The sequence below is a fragment of the Rhinoraja longicauda genome, chromosome 26 (genome assembly GCF_053455715.1).
Source record: "Rhinoraja longicauda isolate Sanriku21f chromosome 26, sRhiLon1.1, whole genome shotgun sequence".
In the NCBI taxonomy this organism is placed as follows: domain Eukaryota; kingdom Metazoa; phylum Chordata; class Chondrichthyes; order Rajiformes; family Arhynchobatidae; genus Rhinoraja; species Rhinoraja longicauda.
The window spans coordinates 1,270,132-1,285,633 of record NC_135978.1 but is presented as its reverse complement, the minus strand read 5'-3'; the positions used below and the strand labels follow the sequence as shown (position 1 = coordinate 1,285,633).

The 15,502-nt window shown below is 46.1% G+C and overlaps 1 protein-coding gene across 7 annotated transcripts in view; it reads left to right on the top strand.

Moving 5' to 3' along the window:
• The window catches only part of git1 (G protein-coupled receptor kinase interacting ArfGAP 1), a 145,893-nt gene that overhangs the window by 116,513 nt on the left and 13,878 nt on the right, over positions 1–15,502 (top strand). For 4 of the 7 annotated variants that reach the window (XM_078422453.1, XM_078422452.1, XM_078422451.1 and 1 more), the window contains 3 exons: positions 5,241–5,393; positions 10,402–10,611; positions 11,911–12,021. In XM_078422453.1, the coding sequence (XP_078278579.1) occupies positions 5,241–5,393; positions 10,402–10,611; positions 11,911–12,021 (474 nt within the window). The remainder of the gene's footprint in view (positions 1–5,240; positions 5,394–10,401; positions 10,612–11,910; positions 12,022–15,502) is intronic. The other 3 variants (XM_078422455.1, XM_078422454.1, XM_078422456.1) reach the window with 3 other exon arrangements.

The following is a 15,502-nucleotide window of genomic DNA, read 5'->3' as shown; positions in this document are numbered from 1 at the left end:
GCACAACAGCAAGAAAGTAAAATAGAGGCTTTAAATCTACAAACTCAAATGCACATGATAAAAACCACGTGAAATCAACCAACATTGAAAATTCCATATAGACAGCGTTGCAGAGGTGGGGTGGTTATGTCACACAGTGATGGCAAATGTAAACAGTGATTCCATTTACAACATTTAATTAAACAATATCACAAATTGCTTCATGAATGAATCAACCTCTTCAACCATCAACCACAGCACATTATGCTAACTCCTTCAGGCCATCTGCACTTTATCACAGGAAGGACTTTCCCTGCCCCAGCACTGCCTCTAATCAGTCTGAAGAATGGTCCCAGCCCGAAAGGTTGCATGTCAATTGCCGCCACAGATGCTGCTGGACCCGCTGAGTTCCTCCAGCACCTTGTGTTTTGCTCATAATTCCAGTATCTGCAGTTCCTGGTGTCACCATCCCCAATCTAATAGCTCAAAATGTTCAATCCACAACAAGCAACAATTACTGTGTAATTAGTCAAATGCAGAGATCTTTGAAGCTGCTGTCTGAAAATGCTGAGGGATCCAAGCTTCCGTCCACCAGCGGAGGACAGAGAGAGGAAGAAAAACAAGCACATGGAAGAAACGGCAGACCCTGGGATCTTGCGTGGAACACAGTGCTGGAGTGTTTCAAGTCTTTTTGGGTCATGGACCTTCTTCAGACAGATTGAGCGGGGGTGGGGACAAGGACTGGCAGGTGGCCATTGCATACGGGTGAGAGGGGGGTGAGATTGGCAGATGGGGGGGGGGGAGATCAGAGGTGACAAATGAGTGACGAAAAGGGTACTAAAGGTGACAGGGGCGTTGAGAGAAGAGGTTTGAAAGAGGAGTTAAATGCCAAACCAGAGGGAGGGACATGTTGAAAGGGACAGGGATAAGCCAGAGGGTGGCATCATGAAAGAGGGGGGGGGGGGGAGAGGGGACGGTTTAATGGGAGAGCGGGACAATGGGTGTGCACCAGTGTCAGGGGAGGGGGAGGGGGGGGACAATGGGTGTGCACCAGTGTCAGGGGAGGGGGAGGGGGGGGGACAATGGGTGTGCACCAGTGTCAGGGGAGGGGGGGGAGGGAGATGGGACAATGGGTGTGCACCAGTGTCAGGGGAGGGGGAGGGGGGGGGACAATGGGTGTGCACCAGTGTCGGGAGTGGGAGGGGGGAGAGGGGACGGTTTAATGGGAGAGCGGGACAATGGGTGTGCACCAGTGTCAGGGGAGGGGGAGGGGGGGGGACAATGGGTGTGCACCAGTGTCAGGGGAGGGGGAGGGGGGGGGACAATGGGTGTGCACCAGTGTCAGGGGAGGGGGAGGGGGGGGGACAATGGGTGTGCACCAGTGTCAGGGGAGGGGGAGGGGGGGGGACAATGGGTGTGCACCAGTGTCAGGGGAGGGGGAGGGGGGGGGGACAATGGGTGTGCACCAGTGTCAGGGGAGGGGGAGGGGGGGGGACAATGGGTGTGCACCAGTGTCAGGGGAGGGGGAGGGGGGGGGGACAATGGGTGTGCACCAGTGTCAGGGGAGGGGGAGGGGGGGGGACAATGGGTGTGCACCAGTGTCAGGGGAGGGGGGGGGGGGGAGAGGGGACGGTGGGTGTGCACCAGTGTCAGGGGAGGGGGGGGGGGGGGGAGAGGGGACGGTTTAATGGGAGAGCGGGACAATGGGTGTGCACCAGTGTCAGGGGAGGGGGGGGGGGGGAAGAAGAAAATGAATCGGGTGAGATGTTATAATAATAATAATATTCATTTATTGTCGTTGCAACGAGTACAACGAAATTAAAAAATAGCCAATCCTGACGGTGCGTAAAAACATATATGCAATAAATGCAAAACAAATAAATGCAAATATATTAAATACAAAAGTTTTAACAGTGTGACCTAGTGCAGAAAGTAGTGTTCAGTTCTCGTATGGCCCTGGGGTAAAAACTGTTCTTAAGTCTGTTTGTTCGGGATTTGATCGACCTGAAACGTCGACCAGAGGGCAGATGAACAAACAGACGGTGGCCGGGGTGGGATGGATCTTTTATTATTTTGCCTGCTCTACTGAGGCAGCGTAGGCTGAACAGGTGCTCCAGGGAGGGCAGTGAGCAGCCGATGATCTTCTGGGCCGTCGTGATGACCCTCTGAAGGGCCTTCCTGTCCTTTTCTGAGCAGCTGGCATACCATGTGGTTATACAGTATGCCAGCACACTCTCGATGGAGCAGCGATAGAAGGACATCATGAGCTTCTCCTGCAGGTTGGTCTTCCTGAGGATCCTCAGGAAGTGGAGACTCTGCTGTGCCTTCTTCACTGTGGTGATGGTGTTGGTAGACCAGGTAAGATCCTCTGCGATGTGCGTACCCAGGAACCTGAAAGCGGGTACCCTTTCCACACAGACCCCATTGATGTAGAGTGGGTCGTGTTCTGCACTGGTTTTCCTGTAGTGTATTATAAGTTCCTTTGTTTTGGAGGAGTTCAGGACAAGATTGTTCACTGAACACCATGCTGCCAGCCTTTGGATTTCATCCCTGTAGGCTGTCTCATCTCCTCCTGAGATGAGTCCAACCACAGTCGTGTCATCCGCGAACTTGATGATGGTGTTGGTGGGATGGGTGGGGGCGCAGTCGTGAGTGTAGAGGGAGTAAAGGATGGGGCTCAACACACAGCCCTGTGGTGAGCCGGTGCTCAGTGTAATGGTGGAGGAGAGGTGAGGGCCTATTTTGACGGTCTGGGGGCGGTTGGTCAGGAAGTCCTTGATCCATTGGCAGATGGTTTGGGAAAATCCAAGGTCAGAAAGTTTGGTGACCAGTCTGCTCGGGATGACTGTGTTAAAGGCAGAGCTGAAGTCTAGGAAAAGCATCCTCACATAGCTCCCCTGGTGTTCAAGGTGGGTCAGTGCAGTGTGAAGAGCAGTGTCGATGGAATCCCCTGTAGACCTATTTGCTCTGTAGGCAAACTGGTATGGGTCGAAGGTGGGTGGGAGGCTGGCTTTGATGTGCTGCAGGACCAGCCGCTCGAAGCACTTTGTGATGACCGGTGTGAGTGCTACCGGACGGTAGTCATTAAGGCCGCTGATGACAGACATTTTCGGCAGTGGGATGATTGTGGCGGACTTCAGGCAGGGAGGGATGGTGGATTTTAAAAGGGACAGGTTGAAGATTTTTGTGGAGACCTCAGATAATTGGTCTGCACATTCCCTCAGCACTCTTCCCGTCACACCATCGGGGCCTGCAGCTTTCCTGGGATTCACTGCTCTGAGCACGCGCTTAACATCATACTCCTGCACAGTGAAGGTGTTGCTGTCAGGTGCTGGAGAGGGTGTTATGTCTGCCACTGCAGCTTTCACCTCGAAACGAGCAAAGAAACAGTTAAGTTCCTCTGCCAGCGAGGCGTCGCCGTCGGCAGTCGTGCGGTTGCTGGTCTTGTAGTTGGTGATGTGCTGGATGCCTTGCCATACCCGCCGTGGGTCATTGTTGGTAAAGTGGTCCTCAATCTTCCTCTTGTAGGACGCTTTGGCATCCTTGATGCCTCTCTTCAGGTTGGTTCTAGCAGCACGATATAGAGCTCTATCACTAGACCTGAAGGCGGTGTTACAGTCCTTGAGGAGAGACCTGACATCCTTCGTCATCCAGGGCTTCTGATTGGGATACAACCGGATGCGTTTGTCGACGGTGACATTGTCAACACAGTTTTGGATGTAGCAGAGTACAGTTGATGTATACTCCTCCAAGTCCTGATCCTCAAAAATATCCCAGTTGGTCCTTTCGAAGCAATCCTGCAGCTGCTAGGAAGCTCCTTCAGGCCATGTCTTAACAGTCTTTATGGTGACTGGAGCTTTCCTCCTGAGTGGGGTGTATGCAGGAGTTAAGAATATGGACAGGTGATCTGACTGCCCCAGGTGTGGTAGTGGTGCTGACCTGAAACCCTTCTTAATATTTGAATAAACCTTGTCTAGTGTGTTTTTCCCCCTGGTAGCACATCTTATGTGTTGTTCAAGTTTCGGGAGAACTGACTTTAGGTCTGCATGATTGAAGTCCCCGGCTATGATGTGGGCTGCTTCTGGATATGTGCTCTGTTGTGAGTTTATTGCACCGAGCAGGTAGCCTAAAGCTGTGCGAGCGTTAGCATTCGGTGGGATGTAGACTGCTGTTACTATAACCACTGTAAATTCACGAGGAAGGTAAAAAGGCCTGCATTTAACTGTCAGGAACTCCAGATCAGGAGAACAATGGCTATCCATGATTTGGATGTTAGTGCACCAGTTGTTGTGCACGTAAATGCATAACCCCCCCCCCCTTGCTCTTACCGGAGTCGATGTTTCTGTCCCAGCGAAACGATGTACGCCCGGCTAGCTCAATGGCTCCGTCTGGGATAAGTGGATGAAGCCATGTCTCTGTTACTAAGAGAATGCAACAGTCCTCAACGAGTTTGTTTGCTGATATTTGTAGTTTTAATTCATCCATTTTGTTGATGATGGATCTGGCGTTGGTGAGAAACATGCTAGGTAGCGGTGGTTTGTGTGGCTGTCTCTTTAGCTTGGCAAGTTTACCGGACCGGCATCCTCGCTTTTGCTTCCTGTCTCTCCTCCGCCTGCGACGCCTGTTCGCGCCGACAACTATCCACGGAGAGCCCGGTGTCCTGGCTATCTCCTCCGGTATATTTCGTGGGTGTAGCAATTCGCTCGTAAGGTCCCGATTGCACTGGAATCCTATGATCAGAAGATCCTTGCGGTTGTAAGTAGGATTTGCCTGATTTGCATGACTAAAATTGACTAACAGACATAACACAGATAACACACATAAAAAGCACCGAAAGGGAGAGCTGTGAGCCGCTGCGTCTGTGCGCCGCCATCTTGCCGCCTCTCGTTGCCCAAAATTGGAGAATACAAGTGAGAAAGTGTTGCGAAGTGGCAACTCTTTCTATCAATCATTGTCAATAGGTTACAAATGGCAGCTTGGGTGTGAATTTGGTTCAGGCGCTCCTCAGCTTACAATAGGGTTCCGTTCTGAGAAACCCGTCGCAAACCGAGAATATGGTAAGTGGAAATGCATTGAATACACGAGATCACGTGGACGGACGCGAGCAGCTGCCATTTGCACCATCGCAAAGTCAAAGTATGGCCTGTGGAAGCACAGTGAGGTGGGGAACGCCTGTACATCTACAGGCTCGGTTCAGTGATGCTGTAACCATATGTTGCCTGGGTAACCACGAGAGATCTCCATTTTGTTTTGACCTACAGAGCATGGATTCCTCAGACTTGTCGGACGGCCCCATCACACTGCAGGAGTACCTGGAGGTGAAGAAAGCTCTGGCTGCGTCCGAAGCCAAGGTTCAGCAGCTGATGAAAGTGAACAACAACCTGAGTGACGAGCTGCAGCGGCTGCAGATGCAGGTGAGTGCCCGTCAGCCTGGCCACAGTCAGGGGCAACACTTGGCAGTAGTTTAGAGATACAGCGTGGAAGCAGGCCCACTGAGTCCGCACCGACTAGCGATCACACCGTACACTACCACTATCCACACCAGGGATCATTTACAGTTTTTACAGAAGCTAACTAATCTATAAACCTGCACGTCTTTGGTGTGTGGGAAGAAACTGGAGCACCCGGAGAAAACCCACGCGGTCACGGGGAGAAGGTACAAACTCCGTACAGACAGCACCCATGGTCAGGGTGGAACCCGGGTCTCTGGCGCCGTGAGGCAGCAGCTCTACCCGCTGTACCACCGTGCTGCTATACATATAACAGAAGATTTAATAGCTTTTACTAGCTGTTTTTTAAAATAATTTGTTTTCCCAGGAACCCGGGATTTCTTTCACATTATTTCTAGGTTTACTGACAGGCAAATTGTGATTGTCTATAAATAATATTTCTAAAGTAAATGCTTCAGATGTCTAGCAGGTTTGGAACGAGAGGTCAAACCATTTAATGGTTTTGTCGATCACTGGGCCTCATTGATTGGACATGTAGCATCAGCGCTACAAAAACTCAGGCTACATGTGACACAGAAGATCTATTTGTATCCTTCACTGAGTACATGTATGTAAGCTGCTTCTCCTTCCCATTGAGTACATGTATGTAAGCTGCTTTTCCATTCTATTGAGTACACGTGTTTGTTGCCTCTCCATCCTTTGCTTGCTGCTTATCCATATTAAATGTATCTGACTACACATACTCGGCTAATTACATTGTCCCACCATTGTGATGTATCAGAGCCGTGCAGAGGTGATTGCTGCAGGAAACTCAGCCAGTGAGTCTTTCTCCAGACCAGGCTGCAACATGTGTACCTTGTGCTCAGTTTGCCAGGGAGGGTGCCCTCAATTAGCTCGTCATACCATAATTGTGAGCAATTGTGGGCCCCATATCTGAGGAAGGATGTGCTGGCTCTGGAGAGGGTCCAGAGTAGGTTTACAAGAATGATCCCAGGAATGTGCATGTCAACCTATGATGAGTGTTTATCAGCACAGGGCCTGTACTCTGGAGTTTAGAAGAATGAGGGGGGACTTCATTGAAACACACAGAATAATGAAAGGCTTGGATAGAATGGATATGGAGAGGATGTTTCCACTAGTTGGAGAGTCTAGGACCAGAAGAATTAAAGGACGTTCTTTTAAGAAGGAGATGAGGAAGAATTTCTTTTGCCAGAGGGCGATGAATCTGTGGAATCCATTGCCACAGTCGGCTGTGGAGGCCATGTTAGTGGATATTTTTAAGGCAGAGATAGATAGATAGATTCTTGATTAGTTACTCCAGCACTCTGTGAAACGTCACCTATCCATGTTCTCCAGAGATGTTGCCTGACCCGCTGAGTTACTCCAGCACTCTGTGAAACGTCACCTATCCATGTTCTCCAGAGATGCTGCCTGACCTGCTGAGTTACTCCAGCATTTTGTGTCTATCATCGGTGTAAACCAACATCTGCAGTTCCTTCCTACACACATATAGTCTGCTGCTGTTAGACCGGTTTGCAAAATTATTGTTTGTTTAATTATTGCCTTTCACTGTGAAGCAAGAAAATGAATAGCTTGATTGCTTAAGCTCCCTGGTTCTGTTACAGTATCAGGAGGAAAACCCTAGCTGCCTAATTAAATCCATTATTTGAGCCGGGCCTTTTGCAAAAGAAGTACATACACTCTCGAGATCAGAGGTTTCGCTGCAGGGAAAGTTAATGGTGGAGAAAAACTTTGGCGTTAGAGCCCTGTCATCAAAGATAAAAGTAACAGCATTGCTGCAACCTATTAGTCACTGGAACATTGGCTCTGCACTGCTGCTGTTCATTTGTTTTGCCTTGCTGCCAATATTCCAACCTGTACATGGCAATTTTCAGTTTGTAATTGGCCTTACAGCTTGAAACTTGGCCTGCAGCTAACTTGTATTGAAACTAAGCACTGAGTGTTGATCCCAGTGGCTCAACTGGCTTTGACAATAAAGGTGGTCAATCTGTGGAACTCTTTGCCACAGAGCGCTGTGGAGGCCAAGTCAGTGGATATTTTTTAAGGCAGAGATAGATAGATTTTTGATTAGTCCGGGTGTCAGGGGTTATGGGGAGAAGGCAGGAGAATGGGGTTAGGAGGGAGAGATAGATCAGTCGTGATTGAATGGTGGAGTAGACTTGATGGGCCGAATGGCCTAATTCTGCTCCTATCACTTATGAACTTTACTACTTTTTGTACTTTTTAGTGTTTGAGTGCTGTGTTTACGGGCCGATTATACTGCTATAAGCAAGAATCTCAATGTTCTGTTGTCAGAACATATGACAACGAATCATTTTTGACTCTCTACATGCCTTCTGCGTATAAACAAGTATGGTTGCCAAGGACTTTGGTCTTCCTACTAAAGTATTTGTACAGTATCCATCTGCCCCATGGAATAATTTAATTTAGTTTTTATAATACATTAAACTGGACTTTACAGATCCTGGTGTGTTCACAGTAGATAATAAATCAACTAAGAGATTTGGCAACAGGGTAACGCAAACCTGAGACATTGTCCCCCTTGCAGCAAGAATCAAGTGGGGTAGCATTGTTCATGGGGACCAAGAACAGGAGAGGTTCGCAAAGAGGTGAACAATCTCTCGTATTCAGTTAGGCCACAGACTTGGACAGCCTGAACTATCAGTGACTGAATATTAACATTTCAGAAATCGTAAGGCCATAAGTGGGTGAGTCTAATAGGAGACATTTTCCACAGGTCCAATGTAGGTACATTGATCTCTACCTGTGCTGTAAGATTCAATGAATCACAGCCTGGAACCACGCAGGAAGGAGAGATGAAATGATCAACAGGAGTCATAAGGTCATAAATAATAGGAGTAGTATTAGGCCATTCGGCCCATCAAGTCTACTCTGCCATTCAATCATGGCTGATCTATCTCTCCCTCCTAACCCCATTCTCCTGCCTTCTCCCCATAACTCTGACACCCGCACTGATCAAGAATCTATCTATCTCTGCCTTAAAAATGTTCACTGACTTGGCCTCCACAGCCTCCTGTGGCAATGAATCCCACAGATTCACCAGCCCCTGGTACAAAACTCTTTAACTTTCTAACACCCCTTAATCTTTAGAAGCCCTAGAAGATTGACTAAAACTATTTAAAAAATAATTTAAAAACAGCTAATTAACCTAAGAAGTGGAATGTCTAACTTCACATGGCTTGGCTCTGTAGCCTCAGCCGTTCCCCTCCATCACACAGCGGCTCCTCATCAGCAGATGGCCAAGTGTTTGGGGGCTTCAACACAAGCAGAGTGGAGACTGGGTGGAGTTAGCAAGGCAGCTCCAGCAGTCAATGTGAAGGAAGGAACTACAGATGCCTGTTTACACTGACGAAAGACACAAAAAGCTGGAGTAACTCAGCGGGTCAGGCAGCATCTCTGGTTAGAAGGAATGGGTGACGTTTTGGGTCCGAAGAAGGGTGTTGACCTGAAACATCACCCATTCCTTCTCTCCAGAGCTGCTGCCTGTCCCGCTGAGTTACTCCAGCATTCTGTATCTATCTATCAGCCAACGGCAGCTTTGGGATTCCCTTGTTCATGCGGGCAAAGACAGCCCAAAGAAGTTGAGGAGAGAGTTCAGCAACTGCTGAGCCTAGTGATAGGACACACGTTTCCAACAAAGAGGTGCAGTACATGACTCGAGGCACTCCTCAAAGTTAATGTGGACTCTTTGAAGAATTTGGTCACTCACCCTCCCAGCTTTAAAGTATATGTCCAATCTGCTCCTCAACAGTTACAGAGAGCAAGAAATGAAATGAAATGCCACCGATGCGAGTAACTGGAACCATTGGCCCTGGTTCTGCACTTATTTCATGTCGGGTTGTCCATTTAGTTCAGCTCTCTGGTTTCCACCATTGTGGACATGTTTACTGCATTTCAATAGTTTGAGAGTCAGCAGAAAATGGGTAACGTGCAAATAAACAAACACACACCGTGTACATTCGACCCAGAGTGGCTCCTCCTTTAACCAACCTTTATAAATAGACTGAATGTTAAGTCAATCAGATTTCAGTTCCAAGAACTTATTCCTTTCCTGTTCCTTTGACCACATAGGCTTGGTCATTTCATTTTCAGTTCATACATCCAGAACAAAAATGATAGAACAGAAAAGAAAATGGTCTCTAAAAGGGTACATCAATGATATTTTTTCAAAAAGGTAGTTATAAAATGCATTGGAAGGGGACTTTACGTTAAGTTTATAACTAACCAATTAGTCAATACCTATGGGCTAACTAATATTTTCCCCAGTGCCTTCTCTCAAAATCACTTTGAAATCAGCAAGTATTAAAGTTGGCAGTGCTGGGCGATTTTATTGGTTTGTCTTCAGTTCTTGGCCATCCTGATGAAGCAGCCATTGCAAGGTCTTGATGCAAAGTGTCCAAACCTCAGAGAGAGCCTGCACCAGCAGTGTTGACATGTTTGCCCGGCCCAGTGCTTCAAGTGGCTTGGCGTAACCCTAGCCTGTCTGGCTACACAACTGCATAAATATAAATGGTTATGAAACACAACCACACATATTTAATAAACACATATTTCTTACTCTGGAGATACTAGTCTGAATTCTAGATGTTTTCAAGAGAGAGTTAGATTTAGCTCTTGGGGCTAACGGAATCAAGGGGTACGGGGAGAAAGCAGGAACGAGGTACTGATTCTGGATGATCAGCCATGATCATGTTGAATGGCGGTGCTGGCTCGAAGGGCCGAAAGGCCTCTGCACCTATTTTCTATGAAATGTAAAACAACATACTTTAACCACAGCACGCACACTGAACCTTATTCCTCTATCCTTTCCTATCTGCAACATCACTGTCAGATTTATTTACAAAAGAAATGTTTAAACTGAATAAAGGTGGGACCTTAGATATTAAATTGCTATTTTTAAGATGTTTGGCTCTCTTTCATTACATGTCAGATTAACAAACTGCAGACAGAGAATGCCCAAATGAAGCATCCAAGTCCCAGTCTGCAGCCGTCATCAGCTGCTGCTGAGCGCCAGGATCATGCTGGCGCAAGTAGACGTGATCGGCAAGCCGTGTCCATGTATGAAACCCGGTCCGGCCAGAAACCCTTTGGACAAAGTACCGATGATATTGTCACAAGACTCCAGCCTTCGGATTGCAGTGTGAGTTAATACTTGCAAAACGGATTTAATTTCATACTTAAAGCATAGTGACCTTTACTAACCTATCCGAGTGCCTAACCATTACCAGCAAAGCTAAGATAACTACTTAGTTTATGGATAACGCCTTGTAAAAACAGTAGGGCAGCAACTCCCTTGTCTTCTAAACCAACTTAACCAAACATTTAACTGCCTCATACGGGCTAAATAACAGATTAACTGGTAAAATTAAATTGCTTTTAAGTCAAGCAAGTTTAGCTACTTTTCAAGTTTTCAGTGGCATGGAAATATAGATTTTATTCCATTTAGTTTGTTTGTTTGGAGATGCAGCACGGAATCAGGCCCTCAGGTACCGAGTTCACACCGACCAGTGATCCCCGCACACTAACACTACCTTACACACACACAGAACAATTTACAATTTTTGCTAAAGCCAATTAACCTACAAAACTGTACGTCTTTGGAGTGTGGGAGAAAACCGGAGCACCCGGAGAAAACCCACGCAGGTCACGGAGGAGAACGTACAAACTCCGTACAGACAGCACCCGTAGTCGGGATGGAACCCGGGTCTCTGGCGCTGTGAGGCAGCAACTCTACCGCTGCGCCACTGTGCCGCCCATTTGAGAAGTGAAATGAAATCTAATTGAGTCCAGAGGAGTAGATTCAAGAGTTGGCTGTTCTGAGGCAGCCAGCAAGAACTGGGAAGACATGTTTAACCAAAGCAGCTGGATACTGTAAAGGCACAAATATTTATAGTGGGCGGTGGGCTGGGTGGCAGGGAATGTCATATTGCAGTCTCGTTAGAAAATGATAGTTGGAACCCTGCTCCTGCAAGTGTAAACTGAGCTTCAGCTTCTGGATGCGCACTAACACCTTTATATAGATTAAACATTTGGTAAACTTTGATTTTATTTTTGTTGATGATGCAGTAAACATTTCCAAGAAGATTGAGTAAATGAGGCCAGAGAACAACTAAATCATATACTGTGTAATTATGTGAACACTATTTTAGCGACTGGTTAAATAAGGAATATTGCATTGATTCACCATAAGGCTCAGTGTGAATGTTGCTTCATCTGCCCTGCCTTGTTGTATTAATTCAATGTGCATGTTGCATTAACAGACTACTCAATCTGCCATTAGATCTTACATGAGATGACACGTTCAGTATGAAACTGTTTAACCAATATTTTTCTCCAAACTGCGAAATGTCTGTAGCAAAATGTGAGCATGGTTTAATTTTGAAAGTTCATCAATGTCTATGTGCTTGCCATTGTTTACAATGTCCCTTCCATGTTACAGATACGCAGGGGTGTCTCCACGACCTCTGTGCCCTACCCCTTCTCTCCGCAACTGTCCTGTCCTCAGGACTGCGGCAGATCTGTGGTTAACTACCATCTCAGTTGGGCTCAAGTAAGAAGGGGGCAGAAAGGCTTCCAGCTTCCAGCGAGTTCCGGGCTCGCACATCACCCATGCCCTTTGCATGGCTCCATCTCCTCCTCTAACCTCGGCTTCTGCTTTCCTTTCAAACACAGGAGGTTCTTTTTTTGGAATGCCAACATGACGAACGTCAAAGGAAATCGCACAATGTTTTGTTAATCACAACAGTGATTTTGTAATGAATTAGTCATAGAGTTGTACAGCATGGAACTTGCCCACACCGACCATCATGTCCCATCTACACTAGTCCCACCTGTCCCAACATGTCCCATCTACACTAGTCCCACCTGTCCCAACATGTCCCATCTGCACTAGTCCCACCTGTCCCACCGTGTCCCATCTACACTAGTCCCACCTGTCCCAACATGTCCCATCTACACTGGTCCCACCGTGTCCCATCTACACTAGTCCCACCTGTCCCAACATGTCCCATCTACACGAGTCCCACCTGCCTGTGTTTGGTCCATATCTCTCAACATTTCCTGTACATGTACCTGTTTAAATGTTTTTTAAACGTTGGGATAGTCCCTGCCTCAACTACCTCCTCTGGCAGCTTGTTCCATACACCCACCACCCTTTGTTTGAAAAAAGGTTGCCCCTCAGGTTGCTATTAAATCTTCCCCAATCCCTCCCCCCCCCCCCCCCCCCTCACCTTAAACCTGTGGTTAGAATGATGGTAGAATGATCTAATTATACATTTCAATGAGGTTTCATTGCATTGTGGGCCACCATGACGGCCCCATATTTTGTCACTGTTGTGATTAATTTACCGTTATTGGATGGAGTTTTCTTCCTCACCAAAAGACCTAAGGAAATCCAACATTTGCATCCTATACTGTATCAGAATATGATTTACATAATCTGTCATGCTGCTGTATTATGTTATCAGCTTGGCCTGAATATAGCTCGTAATTTTAAAGTGGCAATTTTGAAAGGGATTAATCCAGTTATAGTATAGTTTAATAATCCTACTTTGAGGAATGAGGGCACTGGATAGGGTGAATGCGCAGCATTTGGAACGTGGAAGGAAACCGAAGCACCCAGGGAAAACCTACGTGGTCACAGAGAATGTACAAGCTCCACACAGACAGCACCCATAGTCAGGTTTAAACCCATGTCTCTGGCGCTGAGAGGCAGCAAGTCTACCGCTGCACCACCTCAATAGTCAATAGTCAATGCCACTGTTTACAATAAAAATGTGGGGGGAAAGTTCATCAAAAAGCATCAATTTCGAACTGAAAACATCAGCAAGAATTCAACTGATTCTATTGAGACTATTGAACTATTTTTTTGGGAAGGGCATTAATTAATGAAGTTGTGGTGCAGGTCTGTTGAAAATGAGCAGAATGGGGACATAGGCCGAGGAGCTGGATAGAGAGGCACCTTGAGCCGATCATAGGATGTGGGCACCTTGCAGCAGCCTATCCCTAGAGCAGATATACTTCTGTGAATGGGTCAGGGATGGAGGTTCAATGGAGCCACATTGTAGCCACCACGTCGTGGTAGCATAATGGTTATGCTTAAAGCTCACTAATACTAATGTATTTGGCTTATCAGAACCCCATATGGATGTCAGGTTATGGGGAGAAGGCAGGAGAATGGGGTTGGGAGAGAGAGATAGATCAGCCATGATTGAATGGCGGAGTAGACTTGATGGGCTGATTCTACTCCTATCTCTTATGATGAAGTGACCAAGCCCTCTGGTCATAGAGTTATAGAGTCCTACAGCATGGAAACAGACCCTTTGGCCCAAATTGCCCACACCAGTAATATCAGCACTGAACGAATCTGCACTGTGAAATGTGGGTAAAGACTCAAGGACAGTGCAATGGGTATACAAGCGCGTCTATTGTGAGGCATTCCAAAACACGAGCTCCTGTGACCTAATGTGGCCACAGTTTCCAGTCTGACCATTGCTTCCTTTCTCTCACCTTTATCATCCCTACCTTGAATAGTACACTGGCTTTCACGGTGACAATCTGCCAAGCAAGTCCATTTGCTATTCAAGCACTCTCAACTCTTGACTTAATGTATTTCCACATTAAACCTTCGAATGCTGCTTTTCTTCCTTCATTTTTAAATTATATTGAGACACAGGTTTTGTAAATTTAAATGAACGTAGGTAATAAATTGTTTTTAATGTTTTAACGGCAAGCATGGAAGCTATTAGCGGAAGCATGATGAAACTTCAACATCTGTTTTTTATGGTCTCAATGTACCAAATAGCCTTTGGTTCCAGCGGTAACTTTGTGGAAAAATCACACAGAGATCCAAACTACTGAGGGGAAAGTGTGCAAAAACCCCCTTACTATTCTACACAAAAACTAAATGTCATAATCAAGTGAAAAATGCTTTTCCCCGTCTCTGGTTTAACGTGGACTGTTACCGACGGCCATCTCCTCAGCTGCGTGGAACCAATTTTAGATTTACAAAAACTGAGTCGAAATATTTGTAGATTTTGTTAAATGAGATTGCATCCTTAAAGTTGTTAACCCTCTGAGAACCTTGTACATAATGAAATGATCAGAATCATCCGTTTTGTTTCTGTTAGTGATTTATTGCTAATTCCACTTTAAAACAAGCTGCTGCAGATTCTGTGGCACAGTAAAGAGTTAAGCTTTTTACCTAGATGTTTAACTGCAATGCAGAAGCCAATGTGGTCCTCAAAGGGTTAAATTACATTATTCTGAGAGAGTTGTTTTTTTATGCTGAATGATAACATTGCAAAGTTTCTAATACTGACCTTGTAAAATAAAGGAACAGCCATCTTTTAGTTAGAAAACTGCATGAAGAGGCTGCAATGCATAAATGCAGATGATTCCAACATCTTCCTGTGCAGTATAGCCATCATTAATTCTTGCTTAAACAACACAAACTGCTGGAGGAACTCAGGGGGTCAGGCAGCATCTGAGGAGGGAATGCACAGGTGATGTTTCAGGTCAGCCCTTTCTTCGAACATCCTTGCCTGCAAGATTATCTTTATTTTTTTTGTGCCTCACCCCTTGTCCATTCCTGGAATATTCAATTTGGAGATGAGATCAGTCAAAATAATAACGATGGAGTTAATTCAATAATATAATAAAGAACTGCAGATACTGGTTTATACCAAAGATAGGCACACATTGCTGGAGTAACTCAGCGGCTCAGGCAGCATCTCTGGAGAAATTCTCTCTGGTCCGCTGAGATACTCCAGCATTTTGTGCCTATCTATGAAATTAATTCAACTTGTGTTTCACTTCATATTTATTCAAAGCATTGAGAGAGAGAGAGAGAAAGTACTAATTTGTACGCCAATATCGTCAATGTAATCAATTGATTTGTTCACAGACCCCTAGTCACTAGTTTAATGAAGTCTTCTAGTCAGCTGAACAATAACGCAAGTAAGTTTCCAATTTATTTTTTTAAAGGCAAGATTAGTTTTGCATGGTTTGACATTAAAATGATCAGGTTATTA